Source organism: Pseudophryne corroboree, chromosome 6 (genome assembly GCF_028390025.1).
Source record: "Pseudophryne corroboree isolate aPseCor3 chromosome 6, aPseCor3.hap2, whole genome shotgun sequence".
Classification (NCBI taxonomy): Eukaryota; Metazoa; Chordata; class Amphibia; order Anura; family Myobatrachidae; genus Pseudophryne; species Pseudophryne corroboree.
The window spans coordinates 116291362-116312567 of NC_086449.1; the positions used below are offsets into that span (position 1 = coordinate 116291362).

Consider the following 21206-nt stretch of genomic DNA (forward strand, 5'->3'; position numbering starts at 1 on the left):
TCGCATATATAGAAATGCATCTATAGTCAATAAAATCTTGTCCCTGTCAAGGGTATCAATATTTTCAGTCAGGAAATCCGACCAAGCCCCCTCAGCGCTGCACATCCAGGCTGAGGCGATTGCTGGTCGTAGTATAACACCAGTATGTGTGTATATACTTTTAGGATATTTTTCAGCTTCCTATCAGCTGGCTCCTTGAGGGCTGCCGTATCTGGAGACGGTAACGCCCCTTGTTTTTATAAGCGTGTGAGCGCCTTATCCACCCTAAGGTGTGTTTCCCAACTCGCCCTAACTTCTGGCGGGAAAGGGTATACCGCCAATAATTTTCTATCGGAGGAAACCCACGTATCATCACACACTTAATTTAATTTATCTGATTCAGGAAAAACTACAAGTAGTTTATTCACACCCTACATAATACCCTTATTTGTGGTACTTGTAGTATCAGAAATATGTAACACCTCCTTCATTGCCCTTAACATGAAACGTGTGGCCCTAAAGGAAAATACGTTTGTTTATTCACCGTCGACACTGGAGTCAGTGTCCGTGTCTGTGTCAACCGACTGAGGTAAATGGGCGTTTTTACAAGCCCCTGACGGTGTCTGAGACGCCTGGACAGGTACTAATTTGTTTGCCGGCCGTCTCATGTCGTCAACCGACCTTGCAGCGTGTTGACATTATCACGTAATTCCTAAATAAGCCATCCATTCCAGTGTCGACTCCCTAGAGAGTGACATCACCAATACAGGCAATTTGCTCCGCCTCCTCACCAACATCGTCCTCCTACATGTCGACACACACGTACCGACACACAGCACACACACAGGGAATGCTCTGATAGAGGACAGGACCCCACTAGCCCTTTGGGGAGACAGAGGGAGAGTTTGCCAGCACACACCAAAAACGCTATAATTATACAGGGACAACCCCTTATACAAGTGTTTTCCCTTATAGCATTTTAATATATGACCAAGCCCCCTCAGCGCTGCACATCCAGGCTGAGGCGATTGCTGGTCGTAGTATAACACCAGTATGTGTGTATATACTTTTAGGATATTTTTCAGCTTCCTATCAGCTGGCTCCTTGAGGGCTGCCGTATCTGGAGACGGTAACGCCCCTTGTTTTTATAAGCGTGTGAGCGCCTTATCCACCCTAAGGTGTGTTTCCCAACTCGCCCTAACTTCTGGCGGGAAAGGGTATACCGCCAATAATTTTCTATCGGAGGAAACCCACGTATCATCACACACTTAATTTAATTTATCTGATTCAGGAAAAACTACAAGTAGTTTATTCACACCCTACATAATACCCTTATTTGTGGTACTTGTAGTATCAGAAATATGTAACACCTCCTTCATTGCCCTTAACATGAAACGTGTGGCCCTAAAGGAAAATACGTTTGTTTATTCACCGTCGACACTGGAGTCAGTGTCCGTGTCTGTGTCAACCGACTGAGGTAAATGGGCGTTTTTACAAGCCCCTGACGGTGTCTGAGACGCCTGGACAGGTACTAATTTGTTTGCCGGCCGTCTCATGTCGTCAACCGACCTTGCAGCGTGTTGACATTATCACGTAATTCCTAAATAAGCCATCCATTCCAGTGTCGACTCCCTAGAGAGTGACATCACCAATACAGGCAATTTGCTCCGCCTCCTCACCAACATCGTCCTCCTACATGTCGACACACACGTACCGACACACAGCACACACACAGGGAATGCTCTGATAGAGGACAGGACCCCACTAGCCCTTTGGGGAGACAGAGGGAGAGTTTGCCAGCACACACCAAAAACGCTATAATTATACAGGGACAACCCCTTATACAAGTGTTTTCCCTTATAGCATTTTAATATATGTAATCATATCGCCAAATAAGTGCCCCCCCTCTCTGTTTTAACCCTGTTTCTGTAGTGCAGTGCAGGGGAGAGCCTGGGAGCCTTCCTCACAGCAGAGCTGAGCAGGAAAATGGCGCTGTGTGCTGAGGAGAATAGGCCCCGCCCCCTTTTCGGCGGGCTCTTCTCCCGGAGTTTGTGAGATCTGGCAGGGGTTAAATACATCCATATAGCCTCAAGGGCTATATGTGATGTATTTTAGCCATATAAAGGTATTATACATTGCTGCCCAGGGCGCCCCCCCCAGCGCCCTGCACCCTCAGTGACAGTTGGTGACTGTTGGTGAAGTGTGCTGACAACAATGGCGCACAGCTGCAGTGCTGTGCGCTACCTTATGAAGACTGAAAGTCTTCTGCCGCCTGTTTCTGGACCTCTTCAACTTCGGCATCTGCAAGGGGGGTCGGCGGCACGGCTCCGGTACGAACCCCAGGGTGAGACCTGTGTTCCGACTCCCTCTGGAGCTAATGGTGTCCAGTAGCCTAAGAAGCAAATCCATCCTGCACGCAGGTGAGTTTACTTCTCTCCCCTAAGTCCCTCGTAGCAGTGAGCCTGTTGCCAGCAGGTCTCACTGAAAGAAAAAAAACCTAACTTAAACTTTTATTCTAAGCAGCTCAGGAGAGCCACCTAGATTGCACCCTTCTCGGCCGGGCACAAAAATCTAACTGAGGCTTGGAGGAGGGTCATAGGGGGAGGAGCCAGTGCACACCACCTGATCCTAAAGCTTTTATTATTGTGCCCTGTCTCCTGCGGAGCCGCTATATCCCCATGGTCCTTACGGAGTCCCCAGCATCCACTAGGACGTCAGAGAAATCTGAAATGTGCAACACATTTTTCATTGCCGTAATCATGTAACGGGTGGCTCTATTGGAATGTACACTAGTCTCATCGTCGTCGACACTGGAGTCAGTATCCGTGTCGACATCTGTGTCTGCCATCTGAGGTAGTGGGCGTTTTAGAGCCCCTGATGGCTTTTGAGACGCCTGGGCAGGCACGGGCTGAGCAGCCGGCTGTCCCACATCTGCTATGTCGTCAAACCTTTTATGTAAGGAGGTGACACTGTCGCGTAATTCCTTCCACATGTCCATCCACTCAGGTGTCGACCCCGCAGGGGGTGACATCACGTTCATCGGCATCTGCTCCGCCTCCACATAATCCTCATCAAACATGTCGACACAGCCGTACCGACACACCGCACACACACAGGGAATGCTCTGACTGAGGACAGGACCCCACAAAGTCCTTTGGGGAGACAGAGAGAGAGTATGCCAGCACACACCAGAGCGCTATATATATACAGGGATTCACACTACCCACAGTGAATTTTCCCCTATTGCTGCTAATATTACACAGATTGCGCCTAAATTTAGTGCCCCCCCTCTCTTTTTTACCCTATGTAGTCTGGAAACTGCAGGGGAGAGCCTGGGGAGCGTCCTTCCAGCGGAGCTGTGAGGGAAAATGGCGCCAGTGTGCTGAGGGAGATAGCCCCGCCCCTTTTCCGGCGGACTTCTCCCGCTTTTTTATATGTATATCTGGCAGGGGATTTTACACATATATAGTCTTAATGACTATATTAGTGACCGGAGTGTGTGGTGTGCACGGGGAGCAATGGCGCACAGCTGCAGTGCTGTGCGCTACCTTGATGAAGACCGAAGTCTTCTGCCGCCGATTTCCAGGAACGTCTTCTTGCTTCTGGCTCTGTAAGGGGGACGGCGGCGCGGCTCCGGACGACCGAGGCTGGGCCTGTGTTCGATCCCTCTGGAGCTAATGGTGTCCAGTAGCCTAGAAGCCCAAGCTAGCTGCAAGCAGGCAGGTTCGCTTCTCTCCCCTTAGTCCCTCATAGCAGTGAGTCTGTTGCCAGCAGATCTCACTGAAAATAAAAAAACCTAAAATATACTTTCTTTTCTAGGAGCTCAGGAGAGCCCCTAGTGTGCATCCAGCTCGGCCGGGCACAAAATTCTAACTGAGGTCTGGAGGAGGGGCATAGAGGGAGGAGCCAGTGCACACCAGGTAGTCCTAAATCTTTCTTAGTTGTGCCCAGTCTCCTGCGGAGCCGCTATTCCCCATGGTCCTTACGGAGTTCCCAGCATCCACTAGGATGTCAGAGAAATATATATAGTGCTTCATTTATGAACCTATAGTGCACTAAACAACTGTGCCCCCCTCGTTTTACACTGTTAGTTGTCCAACAGTGTTTTGGTGGGGCCAGCGTCTCTGTGAGGAGAAAATGGCGCTGTATAGAGTTGTGAGGGCTAAGCCATGCCCCCTTTGCGGTGCGCTTCAGTCCCGCTAGTTTTTCACATTTTTATACTGGCGGGGGTCAGTATACAGTGCCTATGCACTGTATACCTCTTTGCCAGGCATGTATATGAGGTATATTGCTGCCCAGGGCGCCCCCCCTGCTCCCTTGTAGTGCCGCTTGTGTGTGGGAGCAATGGCGCGCAGCGCGACCGCTGCGCGGTACCTCAGAGACTCTGAAGTCTTGTGCCGTCACTCAAGTCTTCTGTTCTTCCTTTACTCACCCGGCTTCTTTTTTCTGGCTCTGTGAGGGGGGTGACGGTGCGGCTCCGGGAACAAGCAGCTAGGCGTGCCAAGTGATCAGACCCTCTGGAGCTAATGGTGGTCCAGTAGCCTAAGAAGCAGAGCCTTTGAACTCACAGAAGTAGGTCTGCTTCTCTCCCCTCACTCCCACGCTGCAGGGAGCCTGTAACCAGCAGTGCTCCCTGAAAATAATAAACCTAACATAAAGTCTTTTCTGAGAAACTCAGTAGAGCTCCTCAGTGTGTGACCAGTCTCTCTGGGCACAGAATCTAACTGGAGTCTGGAGAAGGGGCATAGAGAGAGGAGCCAGTTCACACCCATTCAAAGTCTTAAAGTGCCCATGTTTCCTGCGGATCCCGTCTATACCCCATGGTCCTTTTGGAGTCCCCAGCATCCTCTAGGACGTATGAGAAAACTGTCGACTTTTTTTGTGTCGACCTTTCAACTATGTCAACCTATTGATTAGTGATCTTCTTAACGTATGAAGAAGGGATCGCAGCAGTCCATTGCCACCAGCAGCCTCCATAGGTTTCTATTGGGTTTGCAATGCTGGATGATTCACCAATATCTTCACATTCCGGATACTGGTCCCTGCAGCTACCGCCATCCCCATTGTAGCCTATGGGCAACAGATCGCATTGCTGGCCGGCAGAGGTTTCCCCAGAACGTGTCCCTGCATGTGCTGCATCATACAGTTGCGGGGATAGAAGCGCATATTGCAATGCAATCCTGGGTGGTAACAACCCACCCAGATCGCATTCAATATGTGATCTATGATAAATGGGTGCCTTAGGTGCCTATTTATCATCACTTAAGAGTCCAAAGGACCCATATTGTGAGAATGATCAAATCTTGGAAAGAGATCAAGTGAAGTTGCCCAAAGCATATTGGTTGCTATGAGCTACTTCTCCACTTTATCTCTCTACAAGAATTGATACATCTCCCCTTATAATGCAGAGCTAACAGCCGGGGCCTGGTTCTTGCGCCACTCACTCCCGAGACCCAACTGTCACACACGCCCCACCCACTCCCGGGTGGTGTATATGGACGGCGCTACAAATAGCACGACAGTTGTCCATCACGGCCCCCAACGTGTGATTTTGGCAATGGGGGGGCGGAACATCGGCCTGTGTCTTTCCCACCATTGGCTCTCTTGGCGTCAATCCATATTGTCACCTAACTAATCCCGCCCCCTGCACCTTGCTCTAATTTCGCTTAAACAAAAAAAGCGCGCACTCTGATTGGCCACTGATATGGTGGCACCGCCCCTCAACGAGAAACCCTCAAATCTTATTGGGTTATCTTATGCCTGACATCCAGTCAATCACCTATCCCCGCCTCTTGCTAGAGTTCTGGCAGGTTACGGCAAAGTGTGCATGCTGCTGCGGTGCCCGGACACACCATGAAGCACTATGAGGTAAGGGGAAGAGGAGAGCTACAAAGGAGTGTGTGCGCGATGTCCGTGGGCGCTCTACTACCTCCTCGGCACGTCGCCTGTGCGATTTGATAGAATCCTGCGATCCTGAGAAGAATGAGGGCCTTACTGCTGAGAGACGGGGGCCGCAGAGGGACAAAGTCATTAGGAATGCGCAGCGGTTTAGCAGCAGCTGAGAGGGCACAAGGAGGCAGTACATGTAGTCAGATACTCTGACATAAAGGAGTGTAAGGAACATACAGTAACTGGAAGCTAGAAATAATGTCACAGAGTCATAGAATAGAGAGGCAGATCTCTGGGCCGGTGCTCTTCAGTGTAACTCCTAATGTTGTAATTACACCATGCCAGTGACATGTACTCAGATCAGTCTGAGGGTAAAGTCCTGTGATAACAGTATTACTACATACTGGGGCAGATGTATTAAGTCTGGAGAAGTGATAAAGCAGTGATAAGTGAAAGGTGATAATGCACCAGCCAATCATTACATGTTTGAAAAATGACAAGAGCTGATTGGCTGGTGCGTTATCACCTTCCGCTTGTCACTGCTTTCATACCCTCCAACATTTTACACATAAAAGTCGGTACATATTCGAAAAAGGTCACGCCCTTTTCCTATACTTTCAAAGAAAGTTTGGAGAGCCAAAAAGGTACAGACCATAAAAAAAAGAAAAAGAAAAAGGTACTGCACCTGCCAGAAAGGTACAGTTGGAGGGTATGTGCTTTATCACTTCTCCAGGCTTAATACATCTGCCCCACTGTACCACAATGTGAAATCACAACACACCTCTTACCTGCAGTATTAGAAATATATCCTGCTATTTATTCCCCATATCTTCTGATGCCGACTTTGTCATTCCTTAACCATTGTAGAAGCAGGCCATTCATTCTCCAACCCCTGTGATGTCCGCTCCATTCATTCTCCAATCCCTGTGATGCCTGTTCCATTAATTCTCCATTCCCTGTGATGCCTGCCCCATTCATTCTCCAATCCCTGTGATGCCTGCCCCATTCATTCTCCAATCCCTGTGATGCTTTCTCCATTCATTCTCCAGTCCCTGTGATGTCCGCTCCATTCATTCTCCAGTCCCTGTGATGTCCGCTCCATTCATTCTCCAGTCCCTGTGATGTCCGCTCCATTCATTCTCCAGTCCCTGTGATGTCCGCTCCATTCATTCTCCAGTCCCTGTGATGTCCGCTCCATTCATTCTCCAGTCCCTGTGATGTCCGCTCCATTCATAATCCAATCCCTGTGATGCCTGTTCCATTCATTCTCCAATCCCTGTGATGCCTGCCCCATTCATTCTCCAATCCCTGTGATGGCCGCTCCATTCATTCTCCAATCCCTGTGATGCCTGCCTCATTCATTTTCTAATCCCTGTGGTACCTGCCCCATTCATTCTCCAATCCCTGTGGTGCCTGCCCCATTCATTCTCCAATCCCTGTGGTGCCTGCCCCATTCATTCTCCAATCCCTGTGGTTCCTGCCCCATTCATTCTCCAATCCCTGTGGTGCCTGCCCCATTCATTCTCCAATCCCTGTGGTGCCTGCCCCATTCATTCTCCAGTCCCTGTGATGTCCGCTCCATTCATTCTCCAATCCCTGTGATGCCTGTTCCATTCATTCTCCAATCCCTGTGATGCCTGCCCCATTCATTCTCCAATCCCTGTGATGCCTGCCCCATTCTTTCTCCAATTCCTGTGATGCTTTCCCCATTCATTCTCCAGTCCCTGTGATGTCCGCTCCATTCATTCTCCAGTCCCTGTGATGTCCGCTCCATTTATAATCCAATCCCTGTGATGCCTGTTCCATTCATTCTCCAATCCCTGTGATGCCTGCCTCATTCATTCTCCAATCCCTGTGGTGCCTGCCCCATTTATTCTCCAATCCCTGTGGTGCCAGCCCCATTTATTCTCCAATCCCTGTGGTGCCTGCCCCATTCATTCTCCAATCCCTGTGCTGCCTGCCCCATTCATTCTCCAGTCCCTGTGATGTCCGCTCCATTCATACTCCAGTCCCTGTGATGCCTGCCCCATTCGTTCTCCAATCCCTGTGATGCCTGCCCCATTCGTTCTCCAATCCCTGTGGTGCCTGCCCCATTCGTTCTCCAATCCCTGTGGTGCCTGCCCCATTCGTTCTCCAATCCCTGTGGTGCCTGCCCCATTCGTTCTCCAATCCCTGTGGTGAATGCCCCATTCGTTCTCCAATCCCTGTGGTGCCTGCCCCATTCGTTCTCCAATCCCTGTGGTGCCTGCCCCATTCGTTCTCCAATCCCTGTGGTGCCTGCCCCATTCGTTCTCCAATCCCTGTGGTGCCTGCCCCATTCGTTCTCCAATCCCTGTGGTGCATGCCCCATTCGTTCTCCAATCCCTGTGGTGCCTGCCCCATTCGTTCTCCAATCCCTGTGGTGCCTGCCCCATTCGTTCTCCAATCCCTGTGGTGCCTGCCCCATTCGTACTCCAATCCCTGTGGTGCCTGCCCCATTCGTACTCCAATCCCTGTGGTGCCTGCCCCATTCGTACTCCAATCCCTGTGGTGCCTGCCCCATTCGTACTCCAATCCCTGTGGTGCCTGCCCCATTCGTACTCCAATCCCTGTGGTGCCTGCCCCATTCGTACTCCAATCCCTGTGGTGCCTGCCCCATTCGTACTCCAATCCCTGTGGTGCCTGCCCCATTCGTACTCCAATCCCTGTGGTGCCTGCCCCATTCGTACTCCAATCCCTGTGGTGCCTGCCCCATTCGTACTCCAATCCCTGTGGTGCCTGCTCTGTTCATTTTCCAACCCTTGTTGTGCCTGCTCTGTTCCAACCCTTGTTGTGCCTGCTCCATTTATTTTGCCTTGGGGAAACAAAAAAGAAAATATATACTTTCTGTACCTGAAAGTTCCTCGGTGCCCTCTGCCAAAATTTTATTCTAAACAAGTTTCAGCTTGGTGGCACTTATTAGACTTCATGGCAGTAATAAAATCACGCTATTAGCGACCTTTGTACTCCAATGTTTCAGATCACTTTAATCAGATCTTATCCTAAGAGATATTATGTCATTGAGGGAAGATCAGATTAAAGTGATCTGAAACGTTGGCGTTCAAAGGGTGCTAATAGCGTGATTTACTACAGCCGTGAAGTTTGATGAGTGCCACCAAGCTGGACTTGTTTGTATATAAGGAATAGACACTCCATATAAGTGTCTGTATTGGTTCAAATTGCTAGTACCAATTTGTGTAGACTTCAAATAAATGTACAGTATGTAAGTATTTAAAAATAAAAATAAAAAAATGAGAAAACAGCCTACCCTGTGACGATCCAAACCAAGGAGGTGACATGCCATCACACTCCCCTGCCATAGAATTATCACTTTTTTTTTTTAATTAATTTTTTAAGGTTTTTATTATTGTTCAGGTATTTCATGTCCTCAGTTCCATCAGAGGTTTATGGTGGTGGTGAGGATGTAAATGCCACTTTTTTGGTTTGCACGAACAAAGGAAATGGTGTTTTCCCTGAATACAGACACCTTGGAATAGCAGTCCAGTTATACACAACATACGTACTTGTGTATTTCCTAGACGTTACAAAAGAAAAACAGAAAATTCTGCCCAATAAGGGGTTCATCAAAAAAGCACTGAACATAAAGTGGATAATAATCTTTATCGTTTGTGAAGAAAACCCGTGAATATGACGTTAACTTTAAATCTATTTTTTGTTCTACAAATCCGTCTCCAGCAGAAAATTAGAGCTTTATAGCAAATTCATTTTTTTGTAGTAATAAACAGATTTTCTGTTTATGCCTTTTTATGCTAAAAGTTTTTGGTTCAGTCTTACAATGGTTATACATATACTGTATACATCTACTAATGCACTAAACAAAAACAGCTTATGTTGGCATATAGATTTAGCCGTGTTCATCTTTGCTGCGATACTGCTAGCTGCGCGGCGTGCCAGGCCGTGTTACAACATGCCGCATTGCAGTAAGATGACCATGGCTACATCTGTAGTATATAACCTTAAAATATAGTCACAGCGAAAGCGTAATCGGGTGGAATGTCAGTGATGCTCACTGTTTACGCTTGTGGTCCTCAGTCTGTGAGGTTTTGCCTCCCGCTGTTCGCCCTGTGGTGTAGTATGTGGAAGTGCTGTTAACACCTTTGTGATATTGCTGCTGTGTGAAGTGTCTCCGGCTACTGTCGCTTAGGCTGAACTGCCACACAGCTTGTGCTGCACAATTAAGAGTCCTCTGCTATAAAAACATCCCGTCTATCAGCCACATCTTCTCACTCTGCAGAACATCTTTCCAGCCTATCCTAACCATGTCTGCAGAGCGTCACTTGAATGAATGCTACCATCCTTAATAATTAAACTGTCCAAAAACAGCAAGCAGTGCTAATTATTCCAAAGTCCCTATCCATTTTATTGTACCCAATTGTACTCATTTTGTGTTACAACCTGCAGAGCGATTCTTATGTAATGCTAAACACAAATCAATATTTTCCTCAAACTCTCACTTGTCCAGTTTTGTTTAAACAGTCAAATCCACAGAAAACTCACCCAGGTCTTTCCAGTGCCTTTTACCATGTTCTCATATTGGCCTCCTTCAGCTGTCACAGGGGGGCAGTGTCCTATGGTCAGGTATGGCCGCAACCCTCTGGGGTGCTAATCCACTGTCGGATTTGCCCTGATATTTAATTTCCTTCAGTCAGACACTGCCAAGGTAATAATGCACAATAGTAAAGTAGATTCAAACTCACATGCAAGGTCTGTGACCGTGAAAGGGTTAACAGATTACCTGCAGGAGAGGGTTAATGAAGCATGTTTTGTGCACACTCTCTTCCTGTCTCTGAGTTGTGACTGTCTCTTGCTGAGGTGTCTCTTTATAAGTGGACTCACACGCAGTGTATGTGCACTCTCATGTTCTCAGGGGTCTTGCCTCCGTGGTGTGGGGTAAGGCAGTGTGGGGGAGCAGCCTATATTTAGCTGCTGGTACTTAGCCCAGATATTTGCTGAGATCAATGAATACCAAGAGACAACCACCGAGGTGTAAAGAGACAGCCTCAGATAGAGGGAGGGCTGAAGGAGAAGGGAAAAGTGCTTCTAGAGTACATAAACAGGAAGAATGAGAGAGGATAGGTGCAGGAGTGGTAAATATTTGTAAAGGAAGGTCAGAGGGCAGGAGATGTCGCTGAGGTTCTATCCAGTGCTTGGTCTCACAGTGTCCATGTGTGGGTCTCGTGGGAAGTGCAGAAACTGACAGATGTGAATTAGCCCTAGTGAGTGATAAATATAGAAATCTGCTTCATATTACATCTGGACTGCCTGGGCGAGTGAGACTTCCAGGGGGAGAATGACATACATTTGTAGGAAAGTGGAAGAGAGAAACTGTACGTAAGCTCATGTATACAGTGAGAGGATTTTGGAAACAACAGTGACTCCTACCTATAGATAATAAGAGAGATACGCAAGCCGAGGTGTCCGATGTTCTCAACTTGTACACCTGTCACAGAGACAGCTTCCTAAGAGTGAGGCCTGTGTTGAAAGAAAAAGCATGAGACTGCTGAGAGGGCAAAAAGATTGCTGAGATCGTAATAGATCCCTAAATACAAACCCATCGTGGGACGTTGAGGAAAGTAATAGTGAGGCACACAGCAACACACAGGGATCAGGCAGAAGTAGTTTGAGGCTTCGGGCTGTCAGTGTGACAGAGAGTAGGGGGAGAGAGATTCTTTTCTTTGTTGGGAACATCTGGTGAGACTGCTCCGTAGCCATGGATATGAACTCTATAGTATCGGAAATTAGGCGGCCCAAGCCCCAAAATGAGGGTCAAACAGGCGCGAAGCGTGCATCTGCCAAGCCAAAGAAAAAAGGTCCTGCTAAACGTGCTACTGTTTATTTTGAGGTGGAGATCCTTGATGCAAAGACACGGGAGAAGCTCTGCTTCCTGGACAAGGTAAGGAGCCACTAAGTGAATGGGTGGTACTGGTGAGGCAACAATAATTAAGGAGAAGGTGGAATGTGGGTGGGGAGACACTGGGGAGGGCAGACATTAGGTGGGGAGAAGATTGTGTGGTGGCTGTGGAATCTAGACGTTAAGGTGAGGGGAGATGGCTATATTGTCAGTTGAAACCTGTTGAGGTCAAGTAACACAGAGAAGACAGACGTTTGTGCATCACATCTGAAAAGATTTTAACTTTTCAAGGTAGTGTTTATTGCAGCAGCATCTGACCCTTAGATATAATTGAGTTTTTTATTTTTATTTAATATGGGTCAGGTCACTTTGCATAACTTAGGCTATGCATAATAAGTTGTGGAAGATTTATTACAGGACATCAGCTTTTAGTGTCCAGGATATACATTACAGGCATATGTCTCATGGGTATCTGTTTTAGAATGTTGTATTTTGGAGCAAGCATGCAAGTTGTGGTAAATTGATCTGGTCTAAACAAGCTTCCAAATTTGTTTCTTCAAATCAATCATAGACTTCATGTTCATTCAATATGAATGTAACCATGTAACATTCACAAACATAACCGGGAAAGTTTATTTTTTTTTCAACTAGATTTTCAGCACTTTATATAGCTTATTTCATGTGATACTGTTACTGGACGTTTTAGGGTGCATGCTGGTTCTTCAAAGGTGTCTTGCAGTAAGCTTGCTGAAGGGGAGTCTGTTGTACTTAGGAACAATAATTCCCTGATGAACACAGATTTATCTTTTATGTAATGTAAGTTCTTTGTAATTTATACTGTTTGTCTTACTTTCCAGGTGGAGCCCAATGCCACCATTGTAGACATAAAGAACATGTTCAACAAATCCCGTAGGTATTTATATAAGGTAATACTAATCCTTATGTAACAGTGTGCCCGTAGTGACCTGTTAAGGAACCGGACTAATTGGATCACAATAATTCAGATACTGTACTATTACATCTCACTACTTGTTTGATTAATCACATATAAAATATGCTTATTCTCCCAACTGTCATCCATGTGTCGTAATGTGAGCTGAGATGACGCCGCCCACTGTTGTGTAATCCTGTTAGCGCTCCACCTCTGTCAGTGTCCTCAGAGCTTCATACATCTTTGCATGCATCACTGTCTATAGCAGAACTTGTCCTGAAGGGACCGCCTGTTACTGACTCCACCCTCTGCACAGTGGGTGGTTATTTTTCTGCCTGCACCAGGCTCCTGCCACCGGCACCTGAAACCGCTGATTTCCACTCGGGCTCCTACAGCCGTCACCTGATACTACTTACTAATGTGTATGCGTAGACACACTGCTGACACACCTCCTAATTGGCGTCGATTGATTCCCACTAGTCACTCACTATTAACCAGGCCCTGCATGGTAGTTGGCAGATGACGGTGCTCGGAGACGCTGGGCTCACTCCAGGACAGCTGGAAAATGGAATAACTTTTTGGTCAATTCTATTGATCGCAGGATACGGATGCACTTGTTGTAAAGGCAAGATATTTACTGCTCAAAAAGTCTTTAAAAAAATAAGTCTGTCTCCTAAAGGTGCTAAGGACCGTTCACAGCATACAAGATGTAAAGGGGGCATACACACGGAGAGATCCGTGCTTGAAATCTAAGCAATCTGACCAGATTGCTTAGAATTTAAGCACGGATTTGTCGTGTGTATGCCCCACATCGATAGGGCCGCACATCGCTATCGCAGGTGCTAGATTGAGCCTAGCAGGTCGCTCACTTCAGCGATGTGTGAAGTGAGCGCCCCCCCCTCGCTCAGCACACATCCTGCTGTGCTGAGCAGGGGGAGAGATGTGTGCTGGGGGTCTGATAGATCGCTCAGCACACATCTTTTTAGTGTGTACCCCCCTTCAAAGCAGCATTCTTCTCTCAGTCAGAGGATATTTCTCTTTACCACATAGCTCATATGACCTCTTTTTATAATCAGAAGATACAATACAGCTTCGTGAAAACCTTCAATAATTGTCTTGGATACCAGTCGGACAACTATACCAAAATATAAACACAACTTACATTACACAGGAACTGGTAATTTGAATTTCTCTGACGTCCTAGTGGATGCTGGGAACTCCGTAAGGACCATGGGAATAGACGGGCTCCGCAGGAGACTGGGCACTTTAAAAGAAAGATTAGGTACTATCTGGTGTGCCCTGGCTCCTCCCTCTATGCCCCTCCTCCAGACCTCAGTTAGAATTTGTGCCCGGCCAGAGCTGGGTGCTCCTAGTGGGCTCTCCTGAGCTTGCTAGAAAGAAATAATTTGTTAGGTTTTTTATTTTCAGTGAGATCTGCTGGCAACAGACTCACTGCTACGTGGGACTGAGGGGAGAGAAGCAAACCTACCTGCTTGCAGCTAGCTTGTGCTTCTTAGGCTACTGGACACCATTAGCTCCAGAGGGTTCGAACACAGGGCCTGACCTCGATCGTCCGTTCCCGGAGCCGCGCCGCCGTCCCCCTTGCAGAGCCAGAAGACAGAAGAGAAGCGATGAAATCGGCGGCAGAAGACTCCTGTCTTCATTAAGGTAGCGCACAGCACCGCAGCTGTGCGCCATTGCTCCCACAGCACACCACACACTCCGGTCACTGTAGGGTGCTGGGGGGGAAAGGGGGGCGCCCTGGGCAGCAATAAAAATACCTTTGGCATAAAAATACACATAATACAGTCTGTGACTGTATATGTGTAAAACCCCCGCCATTTTTAGTCAGAAACAGGACAGAAGCCCGCCGCTGAGGGGGCGGGGCCTTCTTCCTCAGCACACCAGCGCCATTTTCTCTTCACAGCTCCGCTGGAAGGAAGCTCCCCAGGCTCTCCCCTGCAGTATCCTGGTACACAAAGGGTGAAAAGAGAGGGGGGGGGGGGGGCACATAAATTTAGGCGCAAAAAATTGTATATACAGCAGCTACTGGGTAAACACTGAGTTGTAGTGTAATCCCTGGGTTATATAGCGCTGGGGTGTGTGCTGGCATACTCTCTCTGTCTCTCCAAAGGGCCTTGTGGGGGAACTGTCCTCAAATAGAGCATCCCTTGTGTGTGTGGTGTGTCGGTACGCGTGTGTCGACATGTCTGAGGTAAAAGGCTCCTCTAAGGAGGTGATAGAGCGGATATGTGTGTGAGAGGGTGTCTCCGTCGACAACGCCGACACCTGTTTGGATATGTGTAAGTGCTAAGGTGAATTTATTGCACAAATGGTTAGGGAACAGACAGGAAATCTATCCATGTCTGTCCCTATGTCACAGAGACCTTCAGAGTCTCACAATGCTCACTATCCAAAATAACAAACACTGGTATCGACATGGAGTTTAACTCCACTGTCGACTACGATAATGCAAAGTTACAGCCAAGATGGCTAGAAGGTATTCAATATATGATTATTGAAATAAAAGATGATTTGCATATCACTGATGACTCATCTGTCCCTGACACGAGAGTACACATGTTTAAGGGGAAGAATGCTGAGGTAAATTTCCCTCCTCTCATGAGGAAAAAGAGCGGGAATCTCCAGACAAGAGACGGCAGCTTCCCACAAGAGAATTCTCAGGCTGTATCCTTTCCCCACTAGGGCCAGGATGTGTTGAGAATCTTCCCCTAGGGTGTCCTGTTTGCACAGACGGTAGCACTTGCTATTCTCAGGGATCCTGCAGATAGCGTGCACATTCTAGTATACTACCCAGACCGGCGATTGTGTCGTCATGGGTTTATAGCGCTGTGGCAGCGTGGACAGGTACCTTATCAGCAGAGATTGAGACCCTAGTAAATATATTAAAGATGCTGTCTTAAGTGATAGATATATAGTTATAAAGCATGCCCAAAGAGACATGAGTATACTGGGTCCTAGAGTCAAAGCTATGTCGATCTCTGCTTGACGTGTCCTGTAGAATATGCATTGGACAGATGATGCCGACTTAAGAGGCATATGGAAGGCTGAGGATTGTGTGGAGAAGGGTTCTCGGGCCTGGTCTCCACAGCTATAGCTGGTAATTCTACTAGTTTGCCTTATATTCCTGCACAGCCTAAGAAAGCACGACATTAAATGCAGCCTTTCGAATAAAGAAACAAGAAAGTCTGAGGTGCGTCCTTTCTTGTCAGAGCCGGGATCAACACAGCTAGTTCCCAGGAACAGAAGTCCTCCCCGGCCCCTACAAAAATCCACCTATGCCGCTGGGGCTCCACAGGCGGAGCTAGGCCAGGTGGGGACACGACTTCGTAAGTTCAGCCCCAAGTGGGTTCACTCCCTGTTAGGTCCCTGGGCAATAGATATTGTGTCTCAGGGATACAAGCTGGACTGTGAGAAGATGCCCCCTCACCGACGGCCCGGCGGGCTTCCCCCCAAGAGAGGGAGCCAGTGTTAACTGCAATTCACAAATTGTATCTTTAACAGGTGGTGGTCAAGGGTCCCCTCCTTCAACAAGAGGGTGTTATTATTCGACCATGTTGTAATCCCGAAACCAGACGGTTCGGTCAGACCCATATTGAATTAAAAATCCCTGAACATATACCTGAGAAGGTTCAAGTTCAAGATGGAATCGCTAAGAGCGGTCAGGGCAAGCCTAAAAAGAGGGAGACTTTATCGTGAATCGGGTCATAAGGGATGCATACCTTCATGTCCCCATTTATCCACCTCATTAGGCGTACCTCAGAATTGCGGTACGGGATTATCATAACCAAGGTAATGGCGGATATGATTGTGCTCCTGCGGAAGCAAGGTGTCACTATTATCACGTACTTGGACGATCTCCTCATACAAGCGAGATCAAGAGAGCAGTTGCTGAACAGCGTATCACTTTCTCTGGAAGTGTAACGGCAACACGGCTGGATTCTATATATTCAAAAGTCGCAGTTGGTTCCTACAGCTCATCTGCCTCTCCTAGGCACGATCCTAGACACAGACCAGAAAAGGGTTTATCTCCCGATAGAGAGAGCTCAGGAGCTCATGACACTGGTCAGGAATCTATTAAAACCAAAACAGGTGTCAGTGCATCACTGCACTCGAGTCCTGGGAAGGATGGTGGCATCATACGAGGCCATCCCCTTAGGCAGGTTCCATGCGAGGACCTTCCAATGGGACTTACTGGACAAGTGGTCCGGATCACCTCTTCAGATACATCGGTTAATCACCCTATCCCCCAGGGCCAGGGTGTCTCTCCTGTGGTGGCTGCAGAGTGCTCACCTGGGAAATGTTACCAGTGGAGTACCCCAGGGATCTGTACTTGGACCAGTGCTTTTTAATATCTTTATTGGTGACATTGCAAATGGCATTAAAGGGAAAGTATGCCTTTTTGCAGATGACACAAAGGTATGCAACAGGGTAGACACACCAGGTGGGGTAAAACAAATGATTGAGGATCTAGGTAGACTAGAGGAATGGTCAAGAGTCTGGCAATTACAGTTTAATGCCAAAAAATGCAAAATCATGCACTTGGGTCTCAAAAATCCTAAAGCTAAATACAGTATTAATGGCACTATACTGGAAACTACTGAGGAGGAAAGGGATCTAGGAGTCACTATTTCAGATGACTTAAAAGCAGGTAAGCAATGTAACAAGGCAATGAGGAAGGCTAGTCAGATGCTTGGCTGCATTGGGAGAGGAATCAGCAGCAGAAAGAAAGAAGTAATAATGCCACTGTATAGGTCATTAGTACGGCCTCATCTAGAATACTGTATTCAGTTCTGGAGGCCATATCTTCAAAAGGATATTAATACATTAGAAACTGTACAAAGGAGGGCAACTAAAATGGTGCATGGCCTACATCACAAAACATACCCAGAAAGACTAAGAAATCTCAATATGTATAGTTTGGAGCAGAGAAGGGAAAGGGGGGACATGATAGAAACTTTCAAATATATGAAGGGTTTTAACAAAGTCCAGGAGGGAAACATTCTCCAAATGAAGAGAAGCAATAGAACACGAGGACATGCACTGAGACTGGAGGGGGGGAGGTTCAGGGGAAATTTGCGGACAAATTATTTCACAGAAAGGGTAGTGGACAAGTGGAATAGCCTCCCATCACAGGTGGTAGAGGCTAAGACAGTAGAGCAATTTAAACATGCATGGGATAGACATAAGGATATCCTTACAAAGAAATAAGGATCAAATAAGGTTAGTGATAAAAAATAATATAAAATAAAAAAATAAAAAATAAAAAAAATAAGGGGCAGACTAGATGGGCCAAGTGGTTCTTATCTGCCGACAAATTCTATGTTTCTATGTTTCTCGAGGGCCGCAGATTCGGCATTCAGGACTGGATCCTGGTGACCACGGATGCAAGCCTCCGAGGGTGGGGGGCAGTTACACAGGGAAGAAATTTCCAAGGTCTGTGGTCAAGTCAACAGACTTGCCTTCACATCAATATCCTGGAACTAAGGGCCATATACAACGCCCTAAGTCAAGCGGAGATCCTGCTTCGCGACCAACCGGTTCTGATCCAGTCAGACCGCAGGGGTTCATGTAAACCGCCAAGGCGGCACAAGGAGCAGGGTGGCGAGGGTAGAAGCCACCAGGATTCTTCGCTGGGCGGAGAATCAAGTAAGCGCACTGTCAGCAGTGTTCATTCCGGGAGTGGACAACTGGGAAGCAGACTTCCTCAGCAGGCACGACCTCCACCCGGGAAAGTGGGGACTTCATCAGGAAGTCTTCACGCAGTTTGCAAATTGATGGGAATTGCCTCAGGTGGACTAGATGGCGTCCCACCTCAATAAAAAGCTAAAAAAGGTTTTACGCCGGGTCAAGGGACCCTCAGGTGATAGCTGTGGTCGCACTAGTAACACCGTGGGTGTTCCAGTCGGTCTATGTATTCCCTCCTCTTCCTCTCATACCCAAGGGTATTCTTTGCTCCGAATTGGCCAAGAAGGACTCGGTACCCGGAGCTGCAAGACTCAGGGCTTCTGCCTCTCAGACAGGACATGTTGCAACAGGGGCCCTGTCTGTTCCAAGACTTACCGCGGCTGCATTTGACGGCATGACGTTTGAACGCCGGATCATAGCGGAAAAGGGCATTCCGGATGCAGTTATTCCTACGCTGATGAAGGCTAGGAAAGACGTGACAGCAAGACTTTCTCTATCGTCCTAGTGGATGCTGGGGTTCCTGAAAGGACCATGGGGAATAGCGGCTCCGCAGGAGACAGGGCACAAAAAGTAAAGCTTTAGGATCAGGTGGTGTGCACTGGCTCCTCCCCCTATGACCCTCCTCCAAGCCTCAGTTAGATTTTTGTGCCCGGCCGAGAAGGGTGCAATCTAGGTGGCTCTCCTAAAGAGCTGCTTAGAAAAGTTTAGCTTAGGTTTTTTATTTTACAGTGAGTCCTGCTGGCAACAGGATCACTGCAACGAGGGACTTAGGGGAGAAGAAGTGAACTCACCTGCGTGCAGGATGGATTGGCTTCTTTGGCTACTGGACATTAGCTCCAGAGGGACGATCACAGGTACAGCCTGGATGGTCACCGGAGCCTCGCCGCCGGCCCCCTTGCAGATGCTGAAACAAGAAGAAGGTCCAGAATCGGCGGCATGAAGACTCCTCAGTCTTCTTAAGGTAGCGCACAGCACTGCAGCTGTGCGCCATTTCCTCTCAGCACACTTCACACGGCAGTCACTGAGGGTGCAGGGCGCTGGGAGGGGGGCGCCCTGGGAGGCAATGAAAACCTATTTTTGGCTAAAAATACCTCACATATAGCCTCCGGGGGCTATATGGAGATATTTAACCCCTGCCAGAATCCGTTAAGAGCGGGAGACGAGGCCGCCGAAAAAGGGGCGGGGCCTATCTCCTCAGCACACAGCGCCATTTTCCCTCACAGAAAGGCTGGAGGGAAGGCTCCCAGGCTCTCCCCTGCACTGCACTACAGAAACAGGGTTAAAACAGAGAGGGGGGGCACTTATTTGGCGATATGTATATATATATTAAAATGCTATAAGGGAAAAACACTTATATAAAGGTTGTCCCTGTATAATATAGCGTTTTTGGTGTGTGCTGGCAAACTCTCCCTCTGTCTCTCCAAAGGGCTAGTAGGTCCTGTCCTCTATCAGAGCATTCCCTGTGTGTGTGCTGTGTGTCGGTACGTGTGTGTCGACATGTATGAGGACGATGTTGGTGAGGAGGCGGAGCAATTGCCTGTAATGGTGATGTCACTCTCTAGGGAGTCGACACCGGAATGGATGGCTTATTTAGGGAATTACGTGATAATGTCAACACGCGCCAAGGTCGGTTGACGACATGAGACGGCCGACAAACAATTAGTACCGGTCCAGACGTCTCAAAAACACCGTCAGGGGTTTTGAAACGCCCGTTTACTTTAGTCGGTCGACACAGACACAGACAGTGTCGACGGTGAATAAACAAACGTATTCCTTATTAGGGCCACACGTTAAGGGCAATGAAGGAGGTGTTACATATTTCTGATACTACAAGTACCACAAAAGAGGGTATTATGTGGGATGTGAAAAAACTACCGTAGTTTTTCCTGAATCAGATAAATTAAATGAAGTGTGTGATGATGCGTGGGTTCCCCCCGATAGAAAATATGGGCGGTATACCCTTTCCCGCCAGAAGTTAGGGCGCGTTGGGAAACACCCCTTAGGGTGGATAAGGCGCTCACACGCTTATCAGAACAAGTGGCGGTACCGTCTATAGATAGGGCCGTCCTCAAGGAGCCAGCTGACAGGAGGCTGGAAAAATATCATAAAAAGTATATACACACATACTGGTGTTATACTGCGACCAGCGATCGCCTCAGCCTGGATGTGCAGAGCTGGGGTGGCTTGGTCGGATTCCCTGACTAAAAATATTGATACCCTTGACAGGGACAGTATTTATTGACTATAGAGCATTTAAAGGATGCATTTCTATATATGCGAGATGCACAGAGGGATATTTGCACTCTGGCATCAAGAGTAAGTGCGATGTCCATATCTGCCAGAAGATGTTTATGGATACGACAGTGGTCAGGTGATGCAGATTCCAAACGGCACAAAGGTGTATTGCCGTATAAAGGAAGAGGAGTTATTTGGGGTCGGTCCATCGGACCTGGTGGCCACGGCAACTGCTGGAAAATCCACCGTTTTTACCCTAAGTCACATCTCTGCAGAAAAAGACACCGTCTTTTCAGCTTCAGTCCTTTCGTCCCTATAAGAGTCATATCTGCCCAGGGATAGAGGAAAGGGAAGAAGACTGCAGCAGGCAGCCCATTCCCAGGAACAGAAGCGTTCCACCGCTTCTGACAAGCTCTCAGCATGACGCTGAGACCGTACAGGACCCCTGGATCCTACAAGTAGTATCCCAGGGGTACATATTGGAATGTCGAGACGTTTCCCCTGCGCAGGCTCCTGAAGTCTGCTTTACCAAGGTCTCCCTCCGACAAGGAGGCAGTATGGGAAACAATTCAC

General features: G+C 47.9%; 1 protein-coding gene and 1 long non-coding RNA gene across 8 annotated transcripts in view; one reads left to right on the top strand and one right to left on the bottom strand.

Annotated features, from left to right (window-relative positions):
- Positions 1-10841, bottom strand: part of LOC134936608 (uncharacterized) — a 98390-nt gene extending 87549 nt beyond the window's left edge. For all 4 annotated transcript variants that reach the window (XR_010180527.1, XR_010180526.1, XR_010180524.1 and 1 more), the window contains exons 1-2: positions 10643-10841; positions 10405-10559 (exon numbers count right to left, since the gene is read on the bottom strand). This is a non-coding gene — a long non-coding RNA (uncharacterized LOC134936608). The remainder of the gene's footprint in view (positions 1-10404; positions 10560-10642) is intronic.
- TECR (trans-2,3-enoyl-CoA reductase) overlaps positions 5471-21206 on the top strand; it is a 164197-nt gene continuing 148461 nt past the window's right edge. The window contains exons 1-3 of one of the 4 annotated variants that reach the window (XM_063931729.1): positions 5471-5847; positions 11750-11800; positions 12616-12667. In XM_063931729.1, the coding sequence (XP_063787799.1) occupies positions 5833-5847; positions 11750-11800; positions 12616-12667 (118 nt within the window). In that variant the 5' untranslated portion in view covers positions 5471-5832. The other 3 variants (XM_063931730.1, XM_063931728.1, XM_063931731.1) reach the window with 3 other exon arrangements.